This window comes from Haliotis asinina, unplaced genomic scaffold, assembly GCF_037392515.1.
Source record: "Haliotis asinina isolate JCU_RB_2024 unplaced genomic scaffold, JCU_Hal_asi_v2 scaffold_26, whole genome shotgun sequence".
In the NCBI taxonomy this organism is placed as follows: Eukaryota; Metazoa; Mollusca; class Gastropoda; order Lepetellida; family Haliotidae; genus Haliotis; species Haliotis asinina.
In genome coordinates this window covers 98182-125593 of record NW_027133898.1, presented here as the reverse complement: position 1 = coordinate 125593, position 27412 = coordinate 98182, and the positions used below count along the sequence as shown (strand labels likewise).

The 27412-nt window shown below is 43.0% G+C and overlaps 1 protein-coding gene across 1 annotated transcript in view; it reads left to right on the top strand.

The window, feature by feature from the left end:
* Window positions 1-1591: 1591 nt before the first annotated feature.
* LOC137270012 (B-cell receptor CD22-like) overlaps window positions 1592-27412 on the top strand; it is a gene marked incomplete at its 3' end in the record, with an annotated part of 60560 nt that continues 34739 nt past the window's right edge. Inside the window, exon 1 of the mRNA XM_067803826.1 lies at window positions 1592-1625. Within this exon, the coding sequence (XP_067659927.1) occupies window positions 1592-1625 (34 nt within the window). The remainder of the gene's footprint in view (window positions 1626-27412) is intronic.

Here is a 27412-nt window from a genome sequence, read left to right as displayed (position 1 = left end):
TAACTCATCAGAACCGTTCACGTGTCGGATGTTGATTTTATCTCCATATCCGTCAATAACATGGTGAACTGATACCAACTAGGTTGCACACAGTAATGTACATGCATAATATGGTGCTGTACCTCGCTTCCTAAGGTGTGTTGTCAACGAACTAATGTCAGCCTCATGGCAGCTTGTTACCTGATCAAGAAACCCTTGTGTCACCCGAGTAATACGAACATATTGCAATCAGAAATTAACAATAAAGGCGGGTCTAACCGACATTTACTTAGCTCCATTTACTCAACATCGGTGCAGCAACTGGTCGCTTTAAGTGGGATATATCCGGAGCAGCCAGCAAGCTGGAATACGTTCTAGGAAGTATATTGAAAAGGAAGTTTTGTATCCGTGTTGGTTAAGAGCAACTGTATTGTTGTAGCTCTCAAGCTACATGCATTACATTCTCTGAGAGGGATGGCAATCACCAGGTATCAGTGACAGTCACTTGCTTGCTTCGGGTATCGCAATGACAGATATGGACCTTTTGAAACATCTAGTGTTTCTCCTGTTTTCTGCTCAAGTAATTACAGGTGAGTTTATCAATGTATCTGACATTCTTGGTGAGTTTATCAATGTATCTGACATTCTTGGTGAGTTTATCAATGTATCTGACATTCTTGGTAAGTTTCTTAATGTATTTGACATTCTTGGTGAGTTTATCAATGTATCTGACATTCGTGGTGAGTTTATCAATGTATCTGACATTCTTGGTGAGTTTATCTATGTATCTGACATTCTTGGTGAATTTATTTATGTATCTGACATTCTTGGTGACCACATTGACGTATCTGATATTTTTGGGGGTAATTATTCTATTGCCACGGGGCTTTTCTTCTTGGTGAGTATAATTACGTGTCTGACATTCCTGGTGAGTATAATCACGTGTCTGACAATCTTGGCTAGCATAAAAGCGTGTCTGACATTCTTGGTGAGTACATTCACTCTTGGCGAGTCTCACATTGTACCTGTGGCTATCCGGAAAGTGGGGATTACCGGCCATCGATTCCAACTTACAGTGTTGTGGTTGGGGTCAGTTGTGGGCGCGCTTTTAGCAATATCCCAGCAATATCACGATGGAGGTCACTACTCGGTGTACCCATGTAGGGATTCGAACCCATGACGAGCGAATGTTTTTCTATGTCTGCCACTTGACTCAGGTAGACTCATCATCTGACAACATGGTATTAAGTGAACCTAAAGCATCCGCATGTTTTTAATGTATTAATCATATATAACACAAAGTATTTGCTTTACATTTGCAGGTGGAACTGTCACATTGACCAGCCCTGGACAGTATGCCGTCTTAGGGACTGAGGTCAGTTTTACCTGCACGGTTGTCAATGCCAGAGTCTCGGGGTTAATAGTATTCAGCAGGGATGATAGCCAGTCATTTCAAACTGTCTGCAGAGTAGATACGAGCACCGGGGATCAAATATCGGGGACAGAGGGATTCACATGTTCAGCTGTAGGAGGACAAACAAGTACATACTCGCTGACCATCAGGAATGTTTCTCGGAATGATTCCACTGTTTGGACCTGTCAGGCAAGGGGAATGACAAGCAACCGTGTTACCTTGGATGTGCAATGTAAGTATAACACAACAGCTACTGCCAATCTGAATAAGTTCATCTTTCGTCACAACACATAATCCAGTCTGTTTGCAAACACTACACATATCAAGTCTGTCTGAAAACACTACACATATCAAGTCTGTTTGAAAACACTACACATATCAAGTCTGTTTGAAAACACTACACATATCAAGTCTGTTTGAAAACACTACACATATCGAGTCTGTTTGAAAACACTACACATATCAAGTCTGTTTGAAAACACTACACATATCAAGGTCTCTTCGTACGAAACAACCTTTACTGTGGTTGAACATAATGAGTTAACCTTACGATAACCTTAAAGCCCGTTGCAGAACTACCCTTGGTAAACCTTAACTCTGGTGGGATATTTCACCCCAACCTAACTAAGGTTGAAAGGGTCACTGGTCAGTGTAAGAGACTCAATCATGTCTGTGGTAACTGTTGTGAGTTATCTCTCCTAACGAATAAATAATCAATCAATGGTTTGACTGCGCATCGTAATGTGGACAAAACACTACCTGTCTGGCACCAAATTAACGTAAGTGAAAAAGAATGTTTCAACATGCACGAATATATGTACAAATGTATTAGGATAGGACTTGGTTTCTTTGTGAGACTATAGGACTTTCACTTCATAAGTATAGTTACAACGAAAGGAGCGCGAAAAGACACCCGTTTTGATATGGAACTATCTGAACAATAATGTAAGGCGTGTCTGATGGAAGACATGACATGGTCTATTTTATTATTACAACTTTTGTAGAAATATGGTTTCAAATATGTTTTTCCGAATAAAAATTGATTTTTATGTTAGGGTAATCGAGAGTGAATCGAAAAACGATAAAAATCGCTAGACAACACGCCTACCATAACTTTCGTAATCGACCATGACCTATTCGCCTCTTTCCGTTCATTTCCGTACTGTTTCAGGAATGACTAGATAGATTTGCGGTACTCGGAAAGAAAATCACAGGAAAAGAAGTCATGGAAAAATGTCATTGGAAAAATAATTAATAAGAAACACCCTGTTCTCCAGTTATTTACTTTGATTACACTACATTTTTATAAATTTTACTTCCATCGTCTGTAATAAAAGCATGTTGTTCTTCAGTTATTTGCCAAAAACTAATTCAAAAGCTGTTATAAAACGTCCTGTTCTCCCTTTATTTTGTTTATACTTTCAAATTAATTATTCCTTTCAGTGTTGTGCTGTAAGCAACTGGATCTTTTTCAAAACAGGAGAAATGGGCATATTAGCAGTAGTGATTCTTTAAAAGATTGTGGGATTAAAAGTCACAAGTCATATTGTTTGTTTAACTTGCTTTGAGCTTGACGATTTCAAACAGGTTAATGAATTCATGGGCTTATCAGTTAATTACTTTACTCAAATGGTTTCCTTCTGACACCTAATTTAAGACATGAGGTGAACTGGGAGATCAGTCATTCAAAATGGAGTTACTGATCACAAGCAAGGGAAGCCTGGAAGTTAGTTATGATGGATATTTGTATACGAGGCATTCATCAGCGAAAAGTAAAATCTGGTGGAAGTGGTGACGTTCGCTCCAACTGTGGTATGCTATTGATGATGACATGTTATGACTTGTTAAATATATACATGATCAATATTGACCTTTCTGAGTTTCTGACCTTTTTCTTAAATCTCTTTAAAGATTATTTCCATGACTCTCTTTCCTGTAAGTGTGGAGGTAGCTCAGTGAGTTAGCTCAAGAGGTAACTACCAGAAGGTCACCATTTCACGTCCGACTATTTTCCACACAACTAGAAAAGAATAATCCTTTATGGACAACTATTTCTTTGATGCGACATTTCGGTATAGCTTCTTATACCGTTTGCAGGCAGACCTGTTTGCTCGTCTTAGGGACACGTGACCTGCGTCAGAGACCGTGCGCACGAACAGTTAAAGTGCTGCTTTATGAAGCATGGTGAAGTCACAATGTGTGATAATGTAGTCTAGCCAATTTTATCGTATGGGACAGCAATGAACAGAAGAGTAGAGCTGCATCCGTGCCATCCAAAATAGAGCCTGTAGATATTCCTTAGGAGTGGGTAATAAAATTTGGCAGGGGGAAATGTTTTTTTTTTTTTGTTTTTTTTTGAATTAGCAAAACAACGTATCGAAGCTGCTCGTTTTTTAAAAAGAATTCCTTCAACAAACGAAAATGGGCCTATATGTTCTACCCGGGGTTGGTCTTTACCTGTGTGTAAGTCCTGGGATTTTATTGTAGGAAATATGTTGGACGGTTTACAATTGTCTCTAACTTCTGATTTATTTCTCTTGAAAAGTAAAATTGGATATAGATAAAATGAAAAGTAGTATAGGGAATGATAGTCCGAAAACACTTTTCAAAACCCCCTCTAAAAAGCCTCATTTACTAAATGAGGCTTTGGTGGGACTATTAGCTCTTGCTATTATTGCCCCTACTACAAAGCTACGCCATCACGTTTACCGTGACTTGGCAGGCGGTAACACTGTGCCGTACGGTACGATCAATAATTCTTCTCTTACAAATCCCCTACCCGGCCCATCCCTCAAGTAGTACAAGTTAGGTTCGTCGGCTTTCATATCCACTTTATCTATGTTGTAAGTTTTGACTGACCATATAGGATCGGTGGCCCGCTTACGGCTATCGCCCCTATGTTATGTTTATATCGATGAAACAGTTTAACGTGAACCGCCTACGATCTCTTTGGTGTTCATAATAAAGGCTTGCTGGGCTTTTTGTATTCCCTGTGCTATGTACTTTTTTTTCTCGTCCTCGCTGATAGCAGACTTACGAGACTTGGATCGAATATCTTGTTTCATTCCGTTATATTTTTTGAGTTCAGAGAGGATTGAACTAAACTCCTCTTCTGATATCTTACTGTCAGAGAGTGCCGTGGAAATTCGCTCACACACTGTGTTCAGCTTTGCTTCGGCCAGAACCCTGATCTCGTCGTGTTTCAATGCCTTACGATTAAGTCTGCGTGATACTAACTTAAGAGCCAACCCTACCAACCCTGTCACCCCAGCCGTTATTTCAATACCTAGCACTATAGGTGCAGCCACGATGGTGGTTAACAATCCAACGCCTGCCGCCCCTAGTCCCATACTGGTTGCCATAAGGGTAGTGTCAGCCCCATCCACGATATTGAAAGCTCTATTATATTTTTTACATAGTGCTTTCCGCGTGTCACGGTCTTGTTCTAGTTGGCGTTTCACATCACATAACTGCCTCAAGCGGAACCCATCTACGGTTTCCAGCGTCTTAGCTACTTCCTCTACGACTGGGTACAGACCCATCCTATAATATATATTATGAAAGATATTTTAATTGGGTTTCAGTTAACTTTCTCTTAATGTATTTAAGGCTTAGAAGGTTTATACCAATAGTCAGGGTAATAGGTGAGAGTTTAATAGTCTCTCCTATTATTTCAATAGAAACCCCACTGAGGCTTGTTAAGTGGTTTATAGGGTCCGGTTGGTATCCTCGTTGTATAATAATACGGCAATATTTGGATAGGTGTTTGTAATCCCATCTTATTATCAACCCGGGTAAAATTTGGGTTACTCTCATGGTGCCATCACTCGTAAAGAAGACTTCTATGATGATTGTTAAAGGGTAGTATGATAGCTCAATACTGCCCGGGAAAGGTATATTAGTGTTAAATGTTAATTTATTGATTGACCCAACAGACCTTAACCTATTTTTTATATTACCAAACCCTACTATGACTGCTACACCACCATCCGGAATGAACTCCCCGATCCAGTCACCGTTGTTTCTAATCTTAGTGATAAGATCATCTTCTTTTAGTGTGATATAAGGTGAGGCTAATGTTAAGTTGATCAACCATCTAGGCTCTTTTAAGTTTGATAACGACACTCGTCTGTACACGTTGTCTTTGAAGTGTAGGATATAAAATTCATCTTCCTCACCAGGCTCATCGAACCCCTCAGTATCTCCTAGGTCGTTAAGAGTAGTGTTGGGATGATAATTGGTCATTGTTATAATATTATGGTATAATTTCCAACTGGTTTTTTGGTACTAGTATAGGGAGGAACTTCATACCAATAAAGTGTATGTTGTTAGGTAGGAAGATCTTAGTTAGTGATATTTTGTTTTCCACGGTCACGTTGACACCCTGCAGACTGGTGTTGGAGCCGACACCAACCCGCACGTAAACGTGGCAAACTTGATCCTTGTGTCGTCTTTCCCACCCTAGTTTGACCCCTTTCACGATCTCGACGTCATCCCCCGATGGTTCCCCTAGGTAGACTTTGATGGCCAGTGTTACGTTTGATGGTATACCATCTAATAATTTGTCCACGCCTTCGAATTCAGTCACCAACTGTAATGCCACGTTTTGTATGTTCGGTTTACTCGATAGCATGTGGAGTGGTGAATTGTTGATTTGGCTGATGACTACGCTACGTCTCTGAGTTGGAACGTAAGCCACGAGCAGGGTTCCATTGTTCACGACTTTGTTTAGGTAGTGGTCTTTGTTATCAGTGAACACGTAGGGGGAGAAGAGATCAATATTAAGAAACCAGGTTTCGTAATCGGGTAACAACACCCACTTGTCATCTTCGGTGAAGACGAGCCTATATGGCCGGTTTTTGACGACGGTAGTGCGCTCAACATCGTCCAAGTCGAACAGTTTACCCCCGAACGATGGGTATATTCTCCAGTTGTCATCACCGGTGTTGACGAGGGCGTACTTAGTGTTGGCTGTTGCCCCTGTGGTATCTATCATATCACTTAGGGCTCCACCGGAGGGGATTTCAACGCGTTTGTAAATGTTGTTTTTCAGTTGCAAGGCATACGATTTACCATCTACTCCGGGAGCGTCGAAACCGCGTGTGTCTCCGAGGTCGGAGATCCCGATATTGACACATTTTTTCACTCCGGGCCCTTGTGCGCTGGTCATGTTACGTGAAGCGTTAAGCTGAGGTATCCTATATTTACAGGATTATGATTTATATCTAACACCGATATTGTCAGTTCAGGTATGTTGCCCTGGGTTAATCTCTTATACTGCCGTGGTGAAAACGACTCGGTTCTACCGTCGTTGAATTTCTCAGTTTTCACCGGCACTGCTCTCAATATAGTGGAAGGGTGACCTCCTTGAATGTTATACGTTGTGCTCACCTGACCGAGATGAATGTACAGCTCTCGGTACGGTACTAGGTCGGGTAACTTCGTACCTGTGACGGTTGTTGTTGGTTTTATCTCGTCAGGAGACATACCGAGCATCCTTGCTAATGGTCGGCCGAGCCTCAAAGGGTTTATTCCATTGTTGATTAACACCACTGTACCGTGTGAGTCGTTCATCTTGAGTTCGGCTCCCAGGGGTTTGAAGACCTCATCGTTTAGAGAGCACACGCTGTAGTAGCCGTCAGTTATCTGACTGCGAGTTCCACTGACGAACAGCTTATTGTTGTTGATATTAATGTTAGTCCATTGCGGTAGGTAGGTGATATCGCAGAGTGCGACTTCGAGTTGACCTGACGTGTTATCGATCGCGTGCGCCAGTTGAACGGCCTCACCGCTCGTTATTCCGGGAAGTGTTATGTACATATTATAATATATGAATTATAAATTATAATATGGATTTAGCACACTTGAAAATCGTGGTGAATGCAGATGGTACGGGGTTTAAAACAACCTTTATTGATATCTTTGAAAAGTATGTCGTGTCCGTTAATAACGCGCAGGCGGTGGTAAACTGGAATCAAAACCCAATGCAGTTTTGGCAGAACCAACTCAACTTTGCTGTGTGGTGTGCGACGACAGGGTCGGGTGTGAAACCAGACTACGGTATAGACGAACTGAGTAAGGCGGTTATTTTGTTTCATATTTATTATCAAACGAGACGAATATTGAAGGAAATAAGTGCTCCTCTTCCCCAAGATAAAGCGTGGAGTATGACGAATAACCCTTATGATAGACGCGCTTATGAACGTGTTTGTGGGGAGTTTGAGATTCCAACGAATAAAGACTTTCGCCTTCCTGGTGTGAACCATGGTCTCGGTATAGTTCTCGTGTACTTCTACAGGTCCGGAAAATATTATGCCGGTTCTAAAGATGGTTCATACAACCCAAACCGGCATACATTTACAGGCCCCACAACGAATGAAAAGATCCATGTCAGCTGTATAAAGCAAACCAGTCCTGATGCAGCCACAGCCTGGACTAAAATGATCTCAAAAACATCGAAAGGATTCACTCGTGCTGGTACAATACGCTTGAACGACTCGATTCGAACGTACGTGTGGGCGCTGTTGGGTGCGCAGTCGATGACGCGTTCTAACATCCTCGGTAAGGGAACTGCTTACGACGCTCAGACACAATTCGTTTCCAACGTTGAGGATGCTATCAATTCTCCAGTTGATCTCCCGAGGGCCATCGACCGTTACCAAAACGTGTTAGAATACGCCAGATCGAAAGTCAATTACGTGTTCGGTGTGGGGTTGTACATGGCTCCGAGTGATATGCAACTGAGAATAAAAAAAGTGGTGGGTTATAACAACAAAATAGTCATAGCCACGGCGGACCAAAAGTTGGGTATCAACCCCGATATTAACACCCCCTATATCCCACACATCCCACCACGTGAAAAGGGTATAGTGGCGCCACCCCCGGAGCCTAAAGTTCATGTGGAGGTACCCCCGGGGGGTGTGGGGGTTTCCACCACCTATCAGCAGCATATTGATAATAAAACAGCCTTAGTGGTTGGTGGGGTAACTTTGGGACTTATTTGGTTAAAGATTTCTTAGCCGCTACGTACACCAGACCAGCCACGGCGACGATGGCTGCCCACAGGTTTTGACTGAGCCACATGGCAGTTTTAGACAGAGCGCTCAACAACCACGAGACGATGCTACCCAGGATGCCGGGAAGGGCTTCGGCGGCTTTACCAGCCAGTTTAGCTAGGCCTTCCCCGAGTTTTTTAATCCAGTCTTTAACACCCCCACCGCCACTTGGAGTTCCCCCACCGGCACTTGGGGGTGTGGGGGCACCCCCCACCAGTGACACCACCAGGGTTGATATAATGAAACCCAATGCAGTCAGAATGCTGGCGATGGTGATCCCTTGCTCCCGGAATAATATCCGAATCCTGTCTGCTAACGTGGTGTCTCGGTGGAGGACTTGATTGATGGTTTCCCGTATACGGCTGACCTGGGATCGAAGCTTTTCTTTGAAGGAGGATGCTGTCTCCAACCAGACCTTCTTTTCCTCTTCCAAATCACGTATTCGTTTCTCGATGGGGGCTTTCAGAGCCTCGTCCTCAGTTTCACCGAGTTTTTTCCTTTCATAGGCGATGTGGTCGTCTATCTCACTCATTTTGGCCGTGCTTTTCCAGAGATGACCACGAATGGTTTGCATTAACAGGTCCAACCCCCGCAGTTCCCTAAAAGTACTTTTGAGCCCCGGGAAGGGTTCGTTCTCGTAGTCGGCCAACACCTTTTTAATATCATAAGTCATGTTTTGATCTGATGTGGCGTCCCTGATGCCTTCCAGACCTTGAACTAACTTCGGAGGATACTGCTTAGGTCGCGCGCCACCGTAATCTGTGAAGCCTAGTTCATCTTGGACAAACTTACTTCCATGTTTACCGGCCAATGTTGATAAGGCAAGCGGTTTTCTCGTGTGTTGATGCATGAGATCGATATCCGGGTGAGCCTTCAAACGCAGCGTGCCATTGCTATCGAGGGTAAAATCGGAATAGTTCCTTCCCGACGATTTGAGTTTGGATTTATTTTCAACTACGTCGTAATAACCGTCGACGGCGCCTTTAAGGAGCTCGTCACCTTGCGAGAATGAGGTCTCCTGGTCATCATCGAATGCCTGGGTACTATCGCCCCGCATATCATCCATAGGTATGTCTTCATCCATTAGTATTAAAAATATATTTCATTTATATAACAATGTACGGTAGAAAATTAGATCCTTTCAGAAAATTGAGAGAGCCATTAGGTGCCAGAGCCGTGCGCCAGTCGGTGACTATCACCAACAATCCCAGCAAGATAGACCAGAATCAAACTCTGCTGGTTAGATTTCCAAACCTTGGTGAGAATGACCTCATTGTACCAGGCACTGTTCGACTGGCGTTCAATATCACGTTGACCTCCGACAACGACAAACGCGAGCTAGTGCGGAACGTGGGTCGAGCTATCATCAAGAAAACGACCGTCAAGATCAGCGGTAACGAGGTGCTGAGCATCGACGACAGCGACGTGTTTCACTGCTACAAGGATCTCTGGAAAAGCGAGAGAGAACGAGTCAATGATGTGTACCAGGGTATCAGTAAATCAACCCGGGCGCGCATAGGATACGTCTTCACGACAGACCAGCAAGACAAGCTATCGGACGGTGAAAAGGCCATCGCTCTAGCATACGGGAATCGATTCTCCGTGCCGCTCGACTTCGAGTTGCTCACGGGACACGCGCCGTTTTACCAGGCCGCACTGGGTGATAGGCTCGAATACGAGCTCACGTTTAACGACTATAGCAAAGTAGTGCGTACGCCGAACGGTGATGAGGCTAGTTATGCCATAGACAACATCTCTCTGGAGTTCGACATGGTCACTAGCCCGGAGCTGGCCAGGCAGGTTCGAAGCCAGTACTCTGGGAAGATGGCTATCCTGTACGATCGTGTACTGAGGCATAGATCAGTCGTGCGAGATAAGAGCGACACTGTGTGGAATATCAACCTGAACGTGCCGGCGCGATCTATGAAAGGTATCCTGGTCGTCCCCGTGGAGGATTATGAGCCATTCCGGAGGGACAGCGAGAAGTTTTTCAACCCCGAGATTGAAAAGGTGGAAGTGACCATCGAGGGCGTGCCCAACCAGCTGTTCAGTCATGGTATGAGGCCACACCAGCAGTGGGATGAGATAAAAAAGCTACCAGTGGGGGACTACATAACAAAGGACCTGGACCTCGGCTCCGTGCAAATCGGTGAATACCTGACCACCAAGTACGCCCTATGGTTGGACATGCGATCCACGGATGATGATAAACTGCACGGCAGCGGGCGTCGTATAGATAACGGCAGCGAAGGGATAACCATCCAGATTACTAAGAAGGCTCAAACCGCTGGTAAGTTGAAATTATATCTGTACGTTATTATGGACGCGCAACTTAATATAGACAATGGGAGATTCGTGCAAGCCATCTACTAGTGGGGGAGACCCCCACACCCCCCTGGGGTTACCCACTGACCCACACTGCGCTATCATATGCGGGCAGACTGGCTGTGGGAAGACCGTTTTCGTGTTGGATATGTTGGAGGGTTACTACAAGGATGTGTTCGATAACATCGTTATCATGTGCCCTACTCTGAGCATGAATAAAACGTACGCGCGACCTTGGGTGATGACGGACCCGGACGTACACAAAATCGACCCTGGAACACGCCTGCAGGACTGGTTGAAAGCTCTTCACGAGAAATTTAAAGGGGAACCGACGCTGTTTATACTGGACGACTGCAGCGCTAATCGCGAGATAACAAAAAAGAGAGACATGCTATCGTACCTGGCCTTCTCCGGCCGGCATGCAAATCACAGCGTCTGGGTGCTAACGCAGAAGTTCAACTCGGTGTTGAAAGACCTCAGGGAGCAGACGCGATGGGTGGCCTTATTTCACTGCAAGGACAGGGATTCGTTCGAGGAGTGTTTGAGAGAGAACGATGTGATGAGTAAATTAGAACGGGAACGGGTGAAGAAACAGCTCGCTGAAACTAAACACGCTAAGCTCGTTCTAAAAACCGACCAACCAGTAGCATATATAGTTTGCTAAGCAAAGCTAAGCTAAAGCTAAGCAAAGCTAAGCAAATGCTAAGCATAGCTATGATATTTGAAGTATTTGTCGTGTGCAACTTAACCTTCATTTCTCTGTGTTTTGTTTGTATCGGGTATTATATAGTTAAAACTAAATCTTACTTGTTATATTATAAGATGGAGTGTGAGGAATTGCTCGAACAATTGTCGTTGGAGGGTTCCCCCAGTGGGGATTCCCCCAAGCGAGAGAAACTGGTGGCGTTGGCTGTTGGCGGCAAAGCCAAACATTACTTTGGAGACTACACCCCGGATAAAATTCACAAAATGTCAGCCGAAGAAATCGATAAGCTGTACGCTAGATACGAGTCCCGGCTCGGAGCAGAAATGACAAAGACAATAGGATCGGCTATGACCCAGATATATACCGGTATTGTATCACACTTCCTTCCCATTCCACCAGAGCGCCGACTTTACCTGTGGGAGGACCTCGAGAAAGACCCTTTTATCGAACACGCCGTGAGCTCTATCAGCTGCGGGCTGTACCACAAATATGGCATGTTGTTGGCTCCAGTGACGGCGGCGATTATCACGGCAAAACATTGTCAATTTGAGAGAAAGAATAATAATAATAGTATAGATGGATGCTGCACAGGAGGAGACCCCAGTGGTGGTACCCCCTTCACAGGAACCAGTGACGGTGGAGACCACTTCAACAGTAACCAGACAGAAGAATCCTAAGAGAGTAGCTGCCGGTAAAAAACGGTGGTGTAACCAACATAAAGTGACCAACCCAACCCGACTGTTGTTGGCTGTAGGTGTAACTGCTGCCTTGGCTATCTCGTGGTTATATACACGTGAGGGACGTGAGGTGGTACCTGAGGTGGTAACCCCCACTGTGGGGGGTACCCCCACCGTCGACCCGCATATCATGTTATAATTTAAAATATTTTTATATATACATAATGTCTGAGGGGAAAACGTTCGTCAACGACGCATACCACGCCACAGTGGTAGCTAGTCTAGCAGTAGGGTACGCTCGGTTGACTAAAATGGTGCTTAAACAACCAACTATCAAGCTAGATTTCAACCTGCAGGATATGGGTATGCTCATAATGAACCTTGGTATGGCGATGGCCACAAAAGACATCCTAGTAAAACAAGGAATAATACCTGATAATATAATGAAATAAATATAGGGATGGCCACGATAGCTATGATGGTCGGTGGGGCGTTAGTGAATGCCCTGGCATTTTCCGGGAGTAATTACCTCTTCTCGAAACTACGAGATGATCATGCGGCTGAAATACAGGAAGAAAGGAAGCGGCACGATCTCGCTACTGAGAAATTACAAAGAGCACAGGCCGAGTACGCTAAAAAACGCCTCCAGAGGATCGATTTTATTAACGAACAACTCACGCGTGAAAACCATGCCGTTCAAACATTCAACGATGTCGATGAAGCAATGAAAGAATACTATCTACTAACTGGTAAACAATTGGAACCGCTCAATAAACCCACACTCGCTCAGTACTACACACCATCCAAGGGACAAATGAATCGTGAACTGGGCTTCATAGTGTTGGGTATAGCAGCTACTGCGTTGGTTGCAAAGCAATTAAACTAAAATACCTATATAAGTAAACATGAGACCCGCTCCATACCGATGCGAATACATACTTATGGGGAAGACCGAGGCCTGTGGTAGGAAATGCAGGAATCAGGGGTTCTGTTGTTTCCATATGGGAAGTCCTAACTACACGTGTTCTGTGTGTGGTATCGGGGTTAAAGGGCACTACTGTTTATGTAAAGCTCACGGAGCGAACGTAGTCAGACATCAACTCATATACGAGAATAAAAAAGGCTACATAAAAGAACATAGGCGACTGCTCAAGATAGCCACTTAAGAGTTACCTCCCCTTACTGTGAACCAATTAGACATTGGTTCTCTTAGGTGTAAACACGATGTCTACTGTGCGCGAGCTCAAGCGGGTCGCAAAGCAGAGAGGTGTGATCGGGTATTCTAGAATGCGGAAGCCAGCATTGTTGAGATTACTAGGTTTAGAAGTCCCTCCTACGGTAAAACAATTAAAAGCTCAAGCAAAACAGCTTGGACACACGGGTTATTCACACCTGGGGAGAGCCGGGTTAACCGCATTGTTATCACATGCCCCCGTAGCAAAACCTCCCACTGTAAAACAACTGAAAACCGAGGCACACGATTTGGGTTTAGGCGGGTATTCCCGTATGAGGAAACCACAGCTCGTAGAATTATTACAACAGAATAGAGCTGTTGACCTGCAGTTCGTTCGCACTGAGCGCGCTGTAGGCAACTATTTGAGAGGTTGGCGCATGCTCGTCGATAGAAACATAGACATTACAGATATCAAGCCTCTGATAGCTGATAAGGTCAACCAGGAACTAAATAACCTAGGAAGTATCAAGTTTCAGATCACGGTGAAAATGTCGCTCGATAAGGAGGGCACCACAGGGGTCACTGAGTATGTTCAACCTTACTTCCGAGGCAAACAAGAGGTCGTCACACATACAGAGACCATTGACGCATCAATCGATAATAGTTTTCAGCAGATACGAGAATACCTAGAACGCTACACGCACATGGGGTCCGGGTGGGCTGTAGATAAAATCGATAACGTCTATCTAGATATAGCTAACTACGTGCCGTTCAGAGGTGGGTCATACCTAGCCTTGCCTCCCTACTATAAGAACAAACAAGCCATAGTAAACGTTAAGAATAGAGGAAACGATTGCCTGAGGTTAGCTATCAGGTCAGCCTTATTTCCAGCTGCCACTAATCCGAACAGGGCTTCTAATTATCCACAGGACGATGGGCTCAACTGGGATGGTATAGATGAACCCACCCCAATATCCCAGATCACTAAAGTAGAAAAACAGAATAATCTGGCTATAAATGTCTTTGGACACGAAGGTAACACAACAATAGTACACAGGGTCAGCCCGGTGAAGGATCGCCAAGTTATTAATTTATTCATGATCAAGCGAGGTGAAACGTATCACTACACGTGGATAAAAAATCTCAGCCGGTTGTTGCACGACCAGTCGAAACACGTTGGGGAAAAACACTTTTGTGTACGATGCCTACACGGTTTCAGTCGGGCCGATTTATTAGAATCCCACCGGGATGATTGCCAAGGTGTGGGGCAGACGGCCATACGAGTCGACATGCCTAAGGAAGGTGAAAATATCCTAAAATTCGACAATCACAAGAATCAAATGTCTGTGCCTTATATCATATACGCCGACTTCGAAGCCTTGGTGGTAGGGGAATCATCCCCCACACCCCCTAGTGGTGGGAGTTTCACCCACAAGACACAAGAGCATATAGCCTGCGGTTTTGGATACATCGTTGTCCGTTGTGACGGGGAAACGAAAGCTCCGGTAGTGTATAGGGGTCCTGACGCGGCTGAAAGGTTTCTAAAGTGCTTGCAGGAGGAAGAAAAAATTATTAGGAATGCATTGTATAAAATCGCTCCCATGCGTATGACCAGAGCCGACAGGCTAGCTCACACTAGTAGCACTAACTGTCACGTGTGTGACTCACCGCTTAACGGTGATTCGGTGAGAGATCACTGTCACATAACTGGTAAGTATAGAGGCGCCGCTCACAGCGCGTGCAACCTCAAGCTTAAAATCAACCCTAAGACAATAAACATCCCCGTTGTCTTTCACAACTTGAGAGGGTACGACTCACACTTGATCATGCAGGCCATCGCGAAAATCGATGGTAATATATCGTGCATCCCCAACAACATGGAGAGATACATCTCCTTCAGCTTAAACGGACTTAGGTTCATTGACTCGTTTCAATTCCTCCTGTCGTCACTCGACAGTCTGGTCAAGGCTAACAATACCTTCCCTATCACCGATCGATACACAGACGTCGAGACTAGACCCCTGCTTATGAGGAAGGGTGTGTACCCCTATGAGTACATGGATAGTTGGACCAAGTTCACCGAGACCAGACTACCCCCTATTGACTGCTTTTATAGCAAGCTGAATGAGGCGTCCGTCTCACGAGATGATTACTCGCACGCGACTAACGTATGGAATAAACTGGGTTGTAAGAACCTGGGTGATTATCACGACCTGTACTTGAGGACAGATGTACTGCTGTTAGCCGACGTGTTTGAAACGTTTAGGCAGACATGTTTAAAGCAGTATAAACTCGACCCCGCATGGTATTACACCAGCCCAGGTCTGTCGTGGGACGCCTTGCTTAAAAAGATCGGAGTTAATTTGGAATTGCTAACAGATTACGACATGCACCTATTCATTGAGAAAGGCTTGCGAGGTGGGATTTCCATGGCATCCAAACGATACGCTAAAGCAAATAATCAATACGTGAAAGGTTACGATCCTAACAAACCAACCAATCACATTCTCTACCTCGACGCAAATAACCTGTACGGCTGGGCCATGAGCCAGTATCTACCTACAGGGGGATTCGAATGGGTACCCCACGTTGATGTTATGAGCATTGCACCAGATTCGAACAAAGGTTATATCCTCGAAGTTGACTTAGAGTATCCCAAGGCATTACACGCATCGCACAACAGCTATCCCCTTGCACCCGAACGTATGAGGGTTAACCCAGACTGGATGTCTGAGTACCAACATAACTTGTCAGGTGGTCGTGTGACAGACGTTGAAAAACTCGTGCCTAACTTAATGAATAAGACCAAGTACATCGTTCACTATCGCAACCTACAGCTGTACCTGTCGTTGGGTATGAGGCTGGCCAAAATACACAGGGTGCTCATGTTCGACCAGAGCCCATGGATGGAGCCCTACATCAGAATGAACACAGACCTACGAAAAAAAGCCACCAGTGATTTCGAGAAAAATCTCTACAAGCTCATGAACAACTCGGTGTTTGGTAAGACTATGGAGAACCTGAGGAAACGCGTGACCGTGAAGCTGGTTAGATCTAGTGAGGAAGACAAGCTCAGGAAATTGATAGCCAGTCCGGCATTCAACCGTAGCAAGATATTCACAGACGACCTGGCTGCCCTACACATGAAGAAAAGCCACATAAAATTCAACCGACCTGTTTACGTGGGGATGAGCATCCTCGATTTATCCAAACACCTGATGTACGACTTTTACTACAACGAGCTCAAGAAACAGTACGGCGACAGGTGCGAAGTGCTGTACACTGACACGGATTCCCTGCTGATGGAGATTCGAACCGAGGACGTGTACGAGGACATGAAAAAACACATCGATTTATACGACACCAGCGACTACCCTAAGACCCATGCCATGCACAGTACGGTAAATAAAAAGGTCCTAGGTAAGATGAAGGACGAGTGTGCTGGCACGCCCATAGCCGAGTACATAGGTTTGAGGCCTAAGATGTACTCCATACTGAAAGCCGACAATAGCGAGATCCGGAAGGCTAAGGGGGTTAAGAAGTATGTGGTGAAACAACACATCAAACACGCCAGATTCAAGGAAGCCCTGTTCAAGACCCGTACCTTTAGACATAAAATGAACACACTTAGAAGTGATGGGCACAAGATATACGGACTGACTATAAACAAGACGTCCCTATCGCCTATGGACACGAAACGTTGGATAGCTATTGATGGGATAAACACATACGCGTATGGACATGAAAAAATTTGAGTCTATTTACTACAGCCCGCGTGGGTACTGGAAAGGAGCTAGCGCAGTAGATAAGCTAGCTAAACTAGCGCGAGTACCCCCGGAGGAAGCCAAAGCGTGGCTTGAAAAACAAGCCCTGTGGCAGATCTATTTGCCTGCACCACGCTACGTACCTAGAAGGAGGTTCGGTATTAACATACCTAATAGCATTCACCAGGCAGACCTACTGTTCCTACCTCACGATAAGAGGTACAAGTATGCCTTAACCGTAGTGGACGTAGCCAGTCGTTACAAGGAAGCCGAACCCTTGACCACGAAAGATTCGGCCCAGGTAGCCAGAGGATTCGAACGTATATACAAACGCAGTCCGCTGACGTGGCCAACAGAGCTGCAAGTTGACCCCGGACGGGAGTTCATGGGTGCCGTGTCACAACTGCTAGCCAAACACGATACGAAGGTCAGGCGTGGCACGGCTGGAGCCCATCGCAGCCAAGCTATAGTTGAGAGATTTAATAGGACTTTGGCTGAGCGCTTGTTCGGCCATCAGTATGCTAGGGAGATGACCACCCCTGGAAAACGATCGACCGAATGGGTCACGAGGTTACCCGAGGTGGTGTCGGCAATCAACCATGAAGTCACCCGTCTCACCGGTAAGAAACCGGCAGACGCTATCAAACTAAAATCAATAGTTGCAGAGTCGGCCGCTCCATTGCGTGGGAAGGAGAAACAGATACCGGATAGGGCCCTAGTGAGGTATCTGTACCAGCCGGGGGAACACGAGGGCGATAGCCGTAAGCGAGCCACCGATCCTATATGGTCAGTCAAAACTTACAACATAGATAAAGTGGATATGAAAGCCGACGAACCCAACTTGTACTACTTGAGGGATGGGCCGGGTAGGGGATTTGTAAGAGAAGAATTATTGATCGTGCCGTACGGCACAGTGTTACCGCCTGCCAAGTCACGGTAAACGTGATGGCGTGGCTTTGTAGTAGGGGCAATAGTAGCAAGAGCTAAGGGTCCCACCAAAGCCTCATTTAGTAAATGAGGCTTTGTAGAGGGGTTTTTGAAAAGTGTTTTCGGACTATCATTCCCTATACTACTTGAAATCATATGAACAGCTATAGGGTGACACATAGAATGTAACAAGTTAAGGAATTAAGGCCTTTTTAAAATGTCTCCGGCTCGCGGACTTGGTTCACGCATGTCATCGTTTCCCATGCTAATTGCGCAGATCGATGCTCATGCTGTTGATCACTGGATTGTCTGGTCCATACTTAGTTATTTACAGACCGCCGCCATATAGATGGAATGTTGCTGAGTGCGGCGAAAAACTAAACTCACTCACTCACTCAATCCAATCATCTGATGAAATACCCTAACTGGGCTTACAGAATGGAACAGGTCCATGGGAACAGGCATAGTTATCAAATGATGAGCTCGCTCCTAATCAGCACGGGCAATCCAGGAGAAGGTTCTCATTTGGGAGGCGTTATAACCTGATTTCAAAAAGTGCATCACAAAATGCAAAAAAATAATTTCCAAACTGAGATCCGGTTCGAAATTACCTTTCTCTGTTATGGTTGAAGTAAGTTACACTCTTCGGATCCTTGGGTAATCATGCAAACATTACACAGGACCTTCACCGCTAAAGCTTCTGGGTCTAACTATTGCAACCAAGGATCGTCGAGGTATAAGCCTTACTTATGTATCCACCAATGTATGTATATGAGTAGTTTTTTGTTTCATGGTGCAACTCAGCATTGACCTGTCGGGTTAGAGCAAAGACTGCCTAAAGATTACGTGTTCTCTTGGAGGTTCAAACACAAAAATCGGTTATTAGCATCGTTATTAAATAAACCCTTGCCAACTACTCATTTCGACATAAAGTATCGACCTTTTTGAAAACAGTGCACAATTTTCTCCTGCGAACGAAATTTCATCCAATCAGAGGATAAAGTTTCGGTAATGTAATGTGAGGTATGCCTATGTATCTATTATTTTCTTTACGGGTCTGTCTAAACCCGAAATAGTGACAATTGTTGTGCGAAACGAAATCTCGATGTTTTCACACTCAACTGTCATTTAATCTTGCCATCTGATCTGCCTAGCTTCCCACTTACAACTTGTTTTCATACACGATTCTGTCAAAATCGCTTGGCATAAAGGTTATAAAACCGTTTTGTTAAAGATGTGTCATGCAAAATATTTTTGGTCATGATTGAGATCATACAGATTTAAATACGTGTGGGAAGTTTTCTAACCTGATGAAAAGAAACCGTAATCTAATTCATTCTCGAACTGACTTTAGTCCGTGTATATTATGGTGTGATAGGAGAGCAGTTTAGACAGGCATTTTCTGTGATTACATTGCCTGTATGTTATGGTCTCTTAGGAGGGCACTTTTGTGTGATTACAGTCTCACGCTGTTGCCTGTAAGGAAGACACTTCAGACAGGCACATTTGTGGTAGTACAATCTCTGTACGCTATTGTGTGTAAGGGAGGCACTTCAGACAGGCACATCTGTGGTAGTACAATCTCTGTACACCATCGCCTGTGAGGGTGGCACTTCAGACTGGCACCTTTTTGTGAGTACAATCTTTGTATGGTATGGTCTCTAAGGAGGGCACTTTTGTGTGATTGCAGTCTATGTACGCTATTGTCTGCAAGGAAGGCATTTCAGACAGGCAGTTTTGTGCGATTACAATCTCTGTATGTTATTGTTTGTAAGGAAAGCACTTCAGACACGTACATGGCATTGTAAACCAAAGGTCACTGTGTTCTGAAATCTGATTGGTTGAAAAAGATGAGCAACTGGTAACTGAAAACTGCAAGACATTTCGCTGCGTAATGATACGCATAGACATTGTTGTGTCATCAGCAGCGGTGACGTCATTCGAAGCATATTGTGACGTAAAGTCAGAATGGCGTCACAAATGAGCAGGGCCCACTTGCACAAAACGATCTTACCGCTACAATTATTGTAAATCCTTACGATCACGATCTTAGGCATCGGCTACAATCGCCATCCACTTGCACAAAGCGATTGTAAGCTAAGATCATTGGTCGGAACCATTTGTAAGGAGCAAAATCACTCGATATCAGAAAGTACATTTCTCCACCGATTCAGTGGTGGAAAAAACTATGAACACCATACCTTTTTGATAATCAAGGAAAGGAGAGTAACGAAAGGTTTCTCCATGACCATGACCTTTTCAAGTGGCAATGACCTTTTCAATAACTCCAGGGCAGCTAATCTTAGTTTTTACGCAAGATTGGAGTGGTTTCCCTTTGCATATTATGCCGTTGCCGTAAAATCTGCCATGCCCAAATACAATGTTTGTTATGGTGTGACAGCGAAGATCTCAACACATATTTCTTTTCGATCATAGTCGTGTCAATTACTTTGTCATGGTTTATCATTACAATAATCTACCGTTGCATAATGTGCAAAATTATGTTTCCTTCGAATTATAAAATCTAAAATTAAATCTGACAAGAGACAAGAGTTTTAATCTCTGCATTTTAAATATAATACAAGTATTTTTCAAACAGGAAACTACACTTGCTGAGGCATATGCAATTTGCGTGAAAGGCGCCTTTTACCAACAGAAAAAATAATTATCAACAAAATAAGCAGTTAACATACTGTGGATAAGTATTTAACAACACATACAAGACACACGGAATAATATCGTTTTCATATTTCCCTGTCGTGCATTTTCCACAACACTCTCAGCCATATCACCCTTTCATATCTTTACAAATCTAATGCTTGACAGCCATTGACAAATCAATCCGTTAATTTCCTGGTGTTACTGAGTATTTGAAGTACGGGAATATTTAATGTGAAACTTCCGTGTAACGCTGTCGGTTCGAAATGCATTCCCGTGCTTCAAATACTCTATAACAGTCGGATATTGGCCAACACACGAAGTTCACCTCCTAATTGCGTAGCAACAATTAGTAAGTCGATATGATATAAGTCTGTGGGGATCGATGCTCAGACAGAGTTACCATGGATATTTATGGTTAATTCCACCCTTATGGGTAGGAGAGCGAAGGGAATAGATGTTAAATCAATCAAGTGTATCACAGAATTGCAAACTGAATAACAAAAAAAACACAAAACAAAAAACAGTGCTGGTGCGTGCGTGCGTGTCTGCGTGCGTGTGTGTGTGTGAAAATATACAAATGCACAAATGTGCAAAGAGAGATGTAATGATGTAAGGGTATGTAGATGTAAAAAGATATACAGATGTGGAACAAAATAGATCATACAGATGTGAAAAGAAGTATAGGTATGGAAAGTCATATAGATGTGCAAAGATATACAAATGTGAAAAGAAAATGCTGACAGATGTGAAAAACCTATAGATGTGAAATGATATATAGACGTGGAACGACCTATACACATATTTTGTAAAAAGAAATATAAGGATATGGAAAGATGCATAGATGGGAATTAAACTTATATAGGAGTGAAAAAAGCCACTCAAGAAGTGTTTTCTGTATCCGATGCCACATGACTAGGAGATGACAAAGACAGATGTTGTGCTGTTTTTATCCAAAAAACTTTTCGAAAACTCAAAATTTAAACTCGCTCGCCCATGGGCACGCCCATGGGCACGCCCATGGGCGAACAGTGGCCAATGCGGAGGCCCATGGGCGAGAGTGTTTAATTTTTGATACTTATGAACATACTTTCATCCATTCACAGTTCATTATTCGTTTTGGTTTTGTTTTACATTTAACTCATTAACTCAAGCTTCACAGTGTTATTGGAAATTGATCAAACTGTGTTTGGGGTGGATCGATGCCGTACAACCTATGGATAGAGTGCCACCTACCGTAGAGCTCCAACGGAATGTTGAAAGTTACAAAGTAGACACCAACTTTAAATACTTGGAAGGCACGAATAACACAAAGTATTGTGTCTCAACAACATGGGTTGCGATTTGTGACTTTTCGATGCCAAAATGGTTGTTTTCATCCAGTTTTTATCACACTAATGAGGAAGAAAGCACTACGCAGGTCAGCCATGCGGGTGCGCGTGCTGCACGTGCCGAGATGTGCGAGTGTTTTCTTGAAAAGTTGTTTGTTCCTCTCGTTGTTCTTACTGCTTTCTAATGACGCTGAACAGAATCCTGGCCCACCAAAAAAATACCACATTAGAGGGTGATATCTGAGTTTCAGAGGTAATAAAAGAATTACGAGAGATGCGGACCGAAATAAACGAAAACTTCACCAAACTTACGAACCGAATCAACGACATTCAACATTTTATGAACGAACTTACTATAGAGAATGCTGAACTAATTAATACAGTCGATAATCTACTCATAAAGGTGGATATGTTGGAAAATACCTCACGACAGAACAACCTTACATTTTATAACATTGATGAATCAGCCAAGGAGACCCATAGTGAAACAACAAGAAAGGTAACCGATGTTCTAGAAAATACAAGGCATATTACTGACTCAGTCGATATTGAACGTGTGAAATGTCTTCCGTCTAAATACCCTGGATCCCGGCCTATTTTCCTAATGCCGAGGGACTTCAGACAGAAAATGACTATTCTGCAAGTACAAAGTGTCTAAAAGATTACCCTGTTCGCGTATCACAAGACTAAAGTGAGAAAGTTCTGCTAACCCGTAATAAGCTGAAAACATTTATGGGCAAGGTACGATCGGAGGATAAATTCGCAATATTGAAGTTCGACAAGCTACAGATCAATGATGAGCTGTACACACTCAACAGCTCATGTGATGATATTCAACTTGTGAAAACTTTGAAAAAATGGAAACATGAAGAATATAGAACACGTCAATCCAGCAAGAAATACGGACGTGGCCAAGGCCCACATGATTCAAAAGCTTGTGTCAGTGTGTTATATTGGAATATTGAATTGCTAAAACGAACGGACCAACGTCCATTTACTAACTGTTTGATGACCGTTCACATCGTGTCACTGGTCCAAACATGGGCTAGTGAGGAGGGTAGATTCACTCTGCCTGACTATGTTCAATATAGTCAGGTTAAGCAAAAGTCTGATAATGCTTAACCAGGTGGAATTTTAACATTTGCTAGCTCAGATATTTGACTGTGTGTAACCCTATTAAAAAGTTGTTCAACAGACACAATGTGGTTAAAGATACACAGTCATCGTTTATTGCCTGTCTTATAGTACGGTGTTGTATATTTTTCACCTGTGAACTCTAGTGGTTATGCTAATGAACCAATATTTACTATCCTGGAAGGAGATATTACAAATTCTCACTGTCAAATTATTCTGCAAGAAGACTTTAAAGGACGAACCGGTATTGATGTGTATTCCGACATTATAATCAACGATGACCCCCACCTACAGTCCGTTTGATTCCATTTAAGACCGATGAATTGCTCACTAACACAAAATCTAATAATTGCAACAAAACCAAATTTTGCACAGCCACATGAAATCGACAGACCAACTCTGATGGTGTGTCTCATAATTTGGGAGACCCGAATAAAAAAGTTGTTTCACAAGCAATCATCATTTTCTTGTCACCTTTCGCTATTTTGTACGAGGGGAACCTCTTGCTGGTAGAACAGCCTGGTGTGAAAGGTGCACGTGTGAAACTGACATGTGTGATTTGCTCGGCAAACCAGACATTCGTGATTGCAGTACCTGAAACAATGACATTATCACACGATTCTAAGTCAATTATTTGCAAAGTATTTATCTTTTTAAAAAACGAAGGTGAAAGGGGTAGAGGCCTCAATATGCTTTGGCTAAGTAACGCTTACGAACTGCAGGTGCTGTTGGGCTGACGGAAGGGAAAATAATTACAATGATTATACACAAAGAGATATTTTGTCAATAATTATGCCATGTGATATATCAAATGAGAGCTCATCTCACAGGGAATCTTAACTATATTGATATCAAGCATTTTAGCATTTTCAAAATGGCCGCCAATTTCAAGATGGCCGCCAAAACCATTACAATGATTATACACACACATCTTTTGTCAATAAGTATGCCATGTGACACATCAAATGAAAGCTCATCCCACAAGGAATCTAAATGTATTACTTTTAACACCAAACATAAATAAGACCATAAAAAATGACATGATAACAATGCATTTGATGTTTGTGCTTTTGGTCAAATTTATTAAAGCATCTACTATGGTTGACTTAATACATTTCAGCTGTTATTGATGAACAGAATTACTATCCTCTCAAGATAGATGCTTTTATCTTTTTTCTTGAAAAAAATATCATTGAATCCATGTAAAGGTGATAAGCATATATGATATATTGTCTGGTAAGCAGTACAGGAAGTGCATTTCTCTGAGAAAAACAACGTCACTTGGAATTATGGATTTCATCATGATTTTCCTAAACATTTAAGTAAATTTTTGAAACAAAATAATTTTGAAAAAATTCAGTGTGATTTCATGGGACATATATAATAGATAAGATGTGATATTTGGGTGAACTTTATTGAAGTAGGAGTTGAAAACTGACAGAGCAACATACAAAGATGCTGAATGCCAACCTGTGGAAAAGACATTCAACAGGTCGTTTTGAAGGTGGTGAAAAAGGTCCTCATGGTCTTGTCCGAGCAAGTATATTGAGAGGGGATGATTAGCAGTCACATTTTGGAGAAATATAAGTTACCATTTGTTGTCCATGGCAAATGCAGAAGACCCTACATCAGAAAGAGCAGCATCAATTCTTTCAAAAGACTCCTGTCTCCCGACACTGAAAGCCCAGCTTCTAAATTGCGCTCAAATACTCCTGTTGTCAACGTCAAAACACATTGTCTCAACTGTACTAAGGAAATAGCAAAGGAAAAATCTGATTTAAAAAGGATATTGTCAGCTCGTGTGAGCATGGAAAGTCCAGAATTTACACTTTCTTGAATGACAGAAATTGCATCAAAAGAAGTCATTATTTGATTAGTAGTTTGTCCAAGGATTCAATCACAGACATTGCAGCTGCTCTTATTTGTGATGATATACGATCCACAGATCCACATTGTATGACAGTGATAACTATCCTGATTCCTTGTGAGATGAGCTTTCATTTGATCACATGGCATAATTATTGACAAAATATCTGTGTGTGTAATTATTTTTGATTTTGATTTTAGCGGCCATTTTGAAATTGGCGGCCATCTTGAAAATGCCACAAGAGAGAATTTGCAGAACTTTGTACTTTGCACATGGCAATGATTCTTTCCTGAAAAAAGTCAGTTTTCTACTATTTTTTCCCAATGTTACCTACTGTTTCTGTCTAATGCTCCTGGCCTATAGGTAAATCACAGCCATCAAGTAAATGCAACGTCATCTGAGATGTACGAGCAAGATGATGGTCTTTATAACATCTCTGACAAAACCGTCCTCTCATAGCACATTTCTTTTTATGTCCTGTTGGCTGGGGCCTGTTAGATATATAAACAGTATTCAGCATATCATACTCCAAATCATGTGAATATTTCAGTTTTCAATCTTAATATTTTAACACAAGTTGACACTTTGTCACCTTTGCAAAACATTTCCTCGTGTACATGTTTCATAACAGGGCCCTAAATTAGCTTATTAATGACAAGGCTTAAAACTGCTGACTATTTTTTGAGTTTGGTTTTATCAAATACATTTACATTAATATACAAACATGTGTAAATTAATAATCTTGTTGAATAGTCAGTTATAAAACCCTAGAAACGATTATTTGTCCCTGATGGTTGAACAGAGATTACTGAGAGGACAAGGTTATCTGGCTTTTCGTTTTATTTGAGTAAGTTTATGGCAAATACCTAACACATTCAGTTACTGAAGCACAAATGACTATTTCAAACAGGATTACAACATGTAATCACATGTAGAGATATATAGATCTGAAAAATAAAGTAGACGGCAAAAGAAAGTATAGGTGGAGTTTGATGAGTGGCAAACTAAACACATAAAATTGGCGAAGCATGTGTATATCGTAAAAGAAGGGTCAATGGTCATTATTTGGCCACAAAGTGATTGGAATACAGGCAACACATAACATGTGAGCGTTAGTTGAACAATGATGGGGTCCAACAACTCATGTTTTAGCGAAAAAGAGCTACACATGATTGTCAATCATTGTTCAAGTTTACACAACAAACAGACCATGTCTCAGTATCGTGTATGACCCCCACGTGCATTAATACATGTCATGACGGGTCGTCTCATTAATGACGTCAGGCGTCTGATGACGGGTGGCGGGATTCTCTGCCACTCTTATCTCAGGGTACGTTCTATCTGATCTCTCGTCACTCGAGGTTAGTGACGATTCCTTAACCGTCTGCTCAGGTGGTCCCACATATGCCCTATGGGGTTCATGCAGAAAACAGTACTCGGCGCACTTGCCAGTTTCGAACTTGCCACGCCCACTGTAACCTTCGACGTCGATGTTGTGCTGTCAGGAACATTCCTTTGAAGGGACGGAGGGTTTGATTCCTGCAGCACAAAGTCGTCGGAGTACTGTTCGTTGGCTGATGCGATGTCCCAGCGCTGTTGCACCCGTCGCCTTCGTCGTCGTCGCCGTACCTGTTGTGTAAATGAATTGTTCGAATTCGGCGATCCTCCTGGGGTGTTGTGACACTTGGTCTTCCCGTTCTGGTTCTGTTTGCAGTCCTTCCTGTCTGTCGGTAACGTTGCAGCAGCCTGGATACCGTTAAAGGCTTGCACCCGTACCTTCGTGCAATCTGGACATGTGTTGCTCCCATCTGGTGCATACCAATCGCCTTCTCTCGCTCCTCTCTTGTCAGTCTAGGCACATCGATTGTGTGCTTTTGTCAACTGTGTTGTCAACCCATGGTTTCACCTTATTCATACGCCATTTCGGCGCGTGCATCTCCCTCTGCAGCCTTTGCGCGTGTTTTACCATTTTCTAGTGCAGCGTGACACCACCGGTCATGGTGTGTTTGGGAGATGCGATTTTGCATCCTTGTCCTTGGGGACAACTGTCTCTGAATGCATGTATAGACGCACAAAAACATATAGATGTGAAAAGATATACAAATGCACAGATGTGAAAATAGAGGGGTAGAGATGCAAAAATGTATGAACGTGAAAAGATACAAAGGTATATTGATCTGAAAAGATGTACAAGTACGGGAACATTGTTGCAAACAGCTTTATATACTCCAAATAATATGAATATTTTAGTTTTCAAACCTTTTTTGTTTTAATACAACACAAGCTAACACCTTGCCACCCTTGCTAAACATTTCCTCACGTACGTGATTCATAACTGTCCACAAAATACCATATTATTGACAAGGTTTCATGTCTATGAAAGGTGTAAACAATCTGTGTG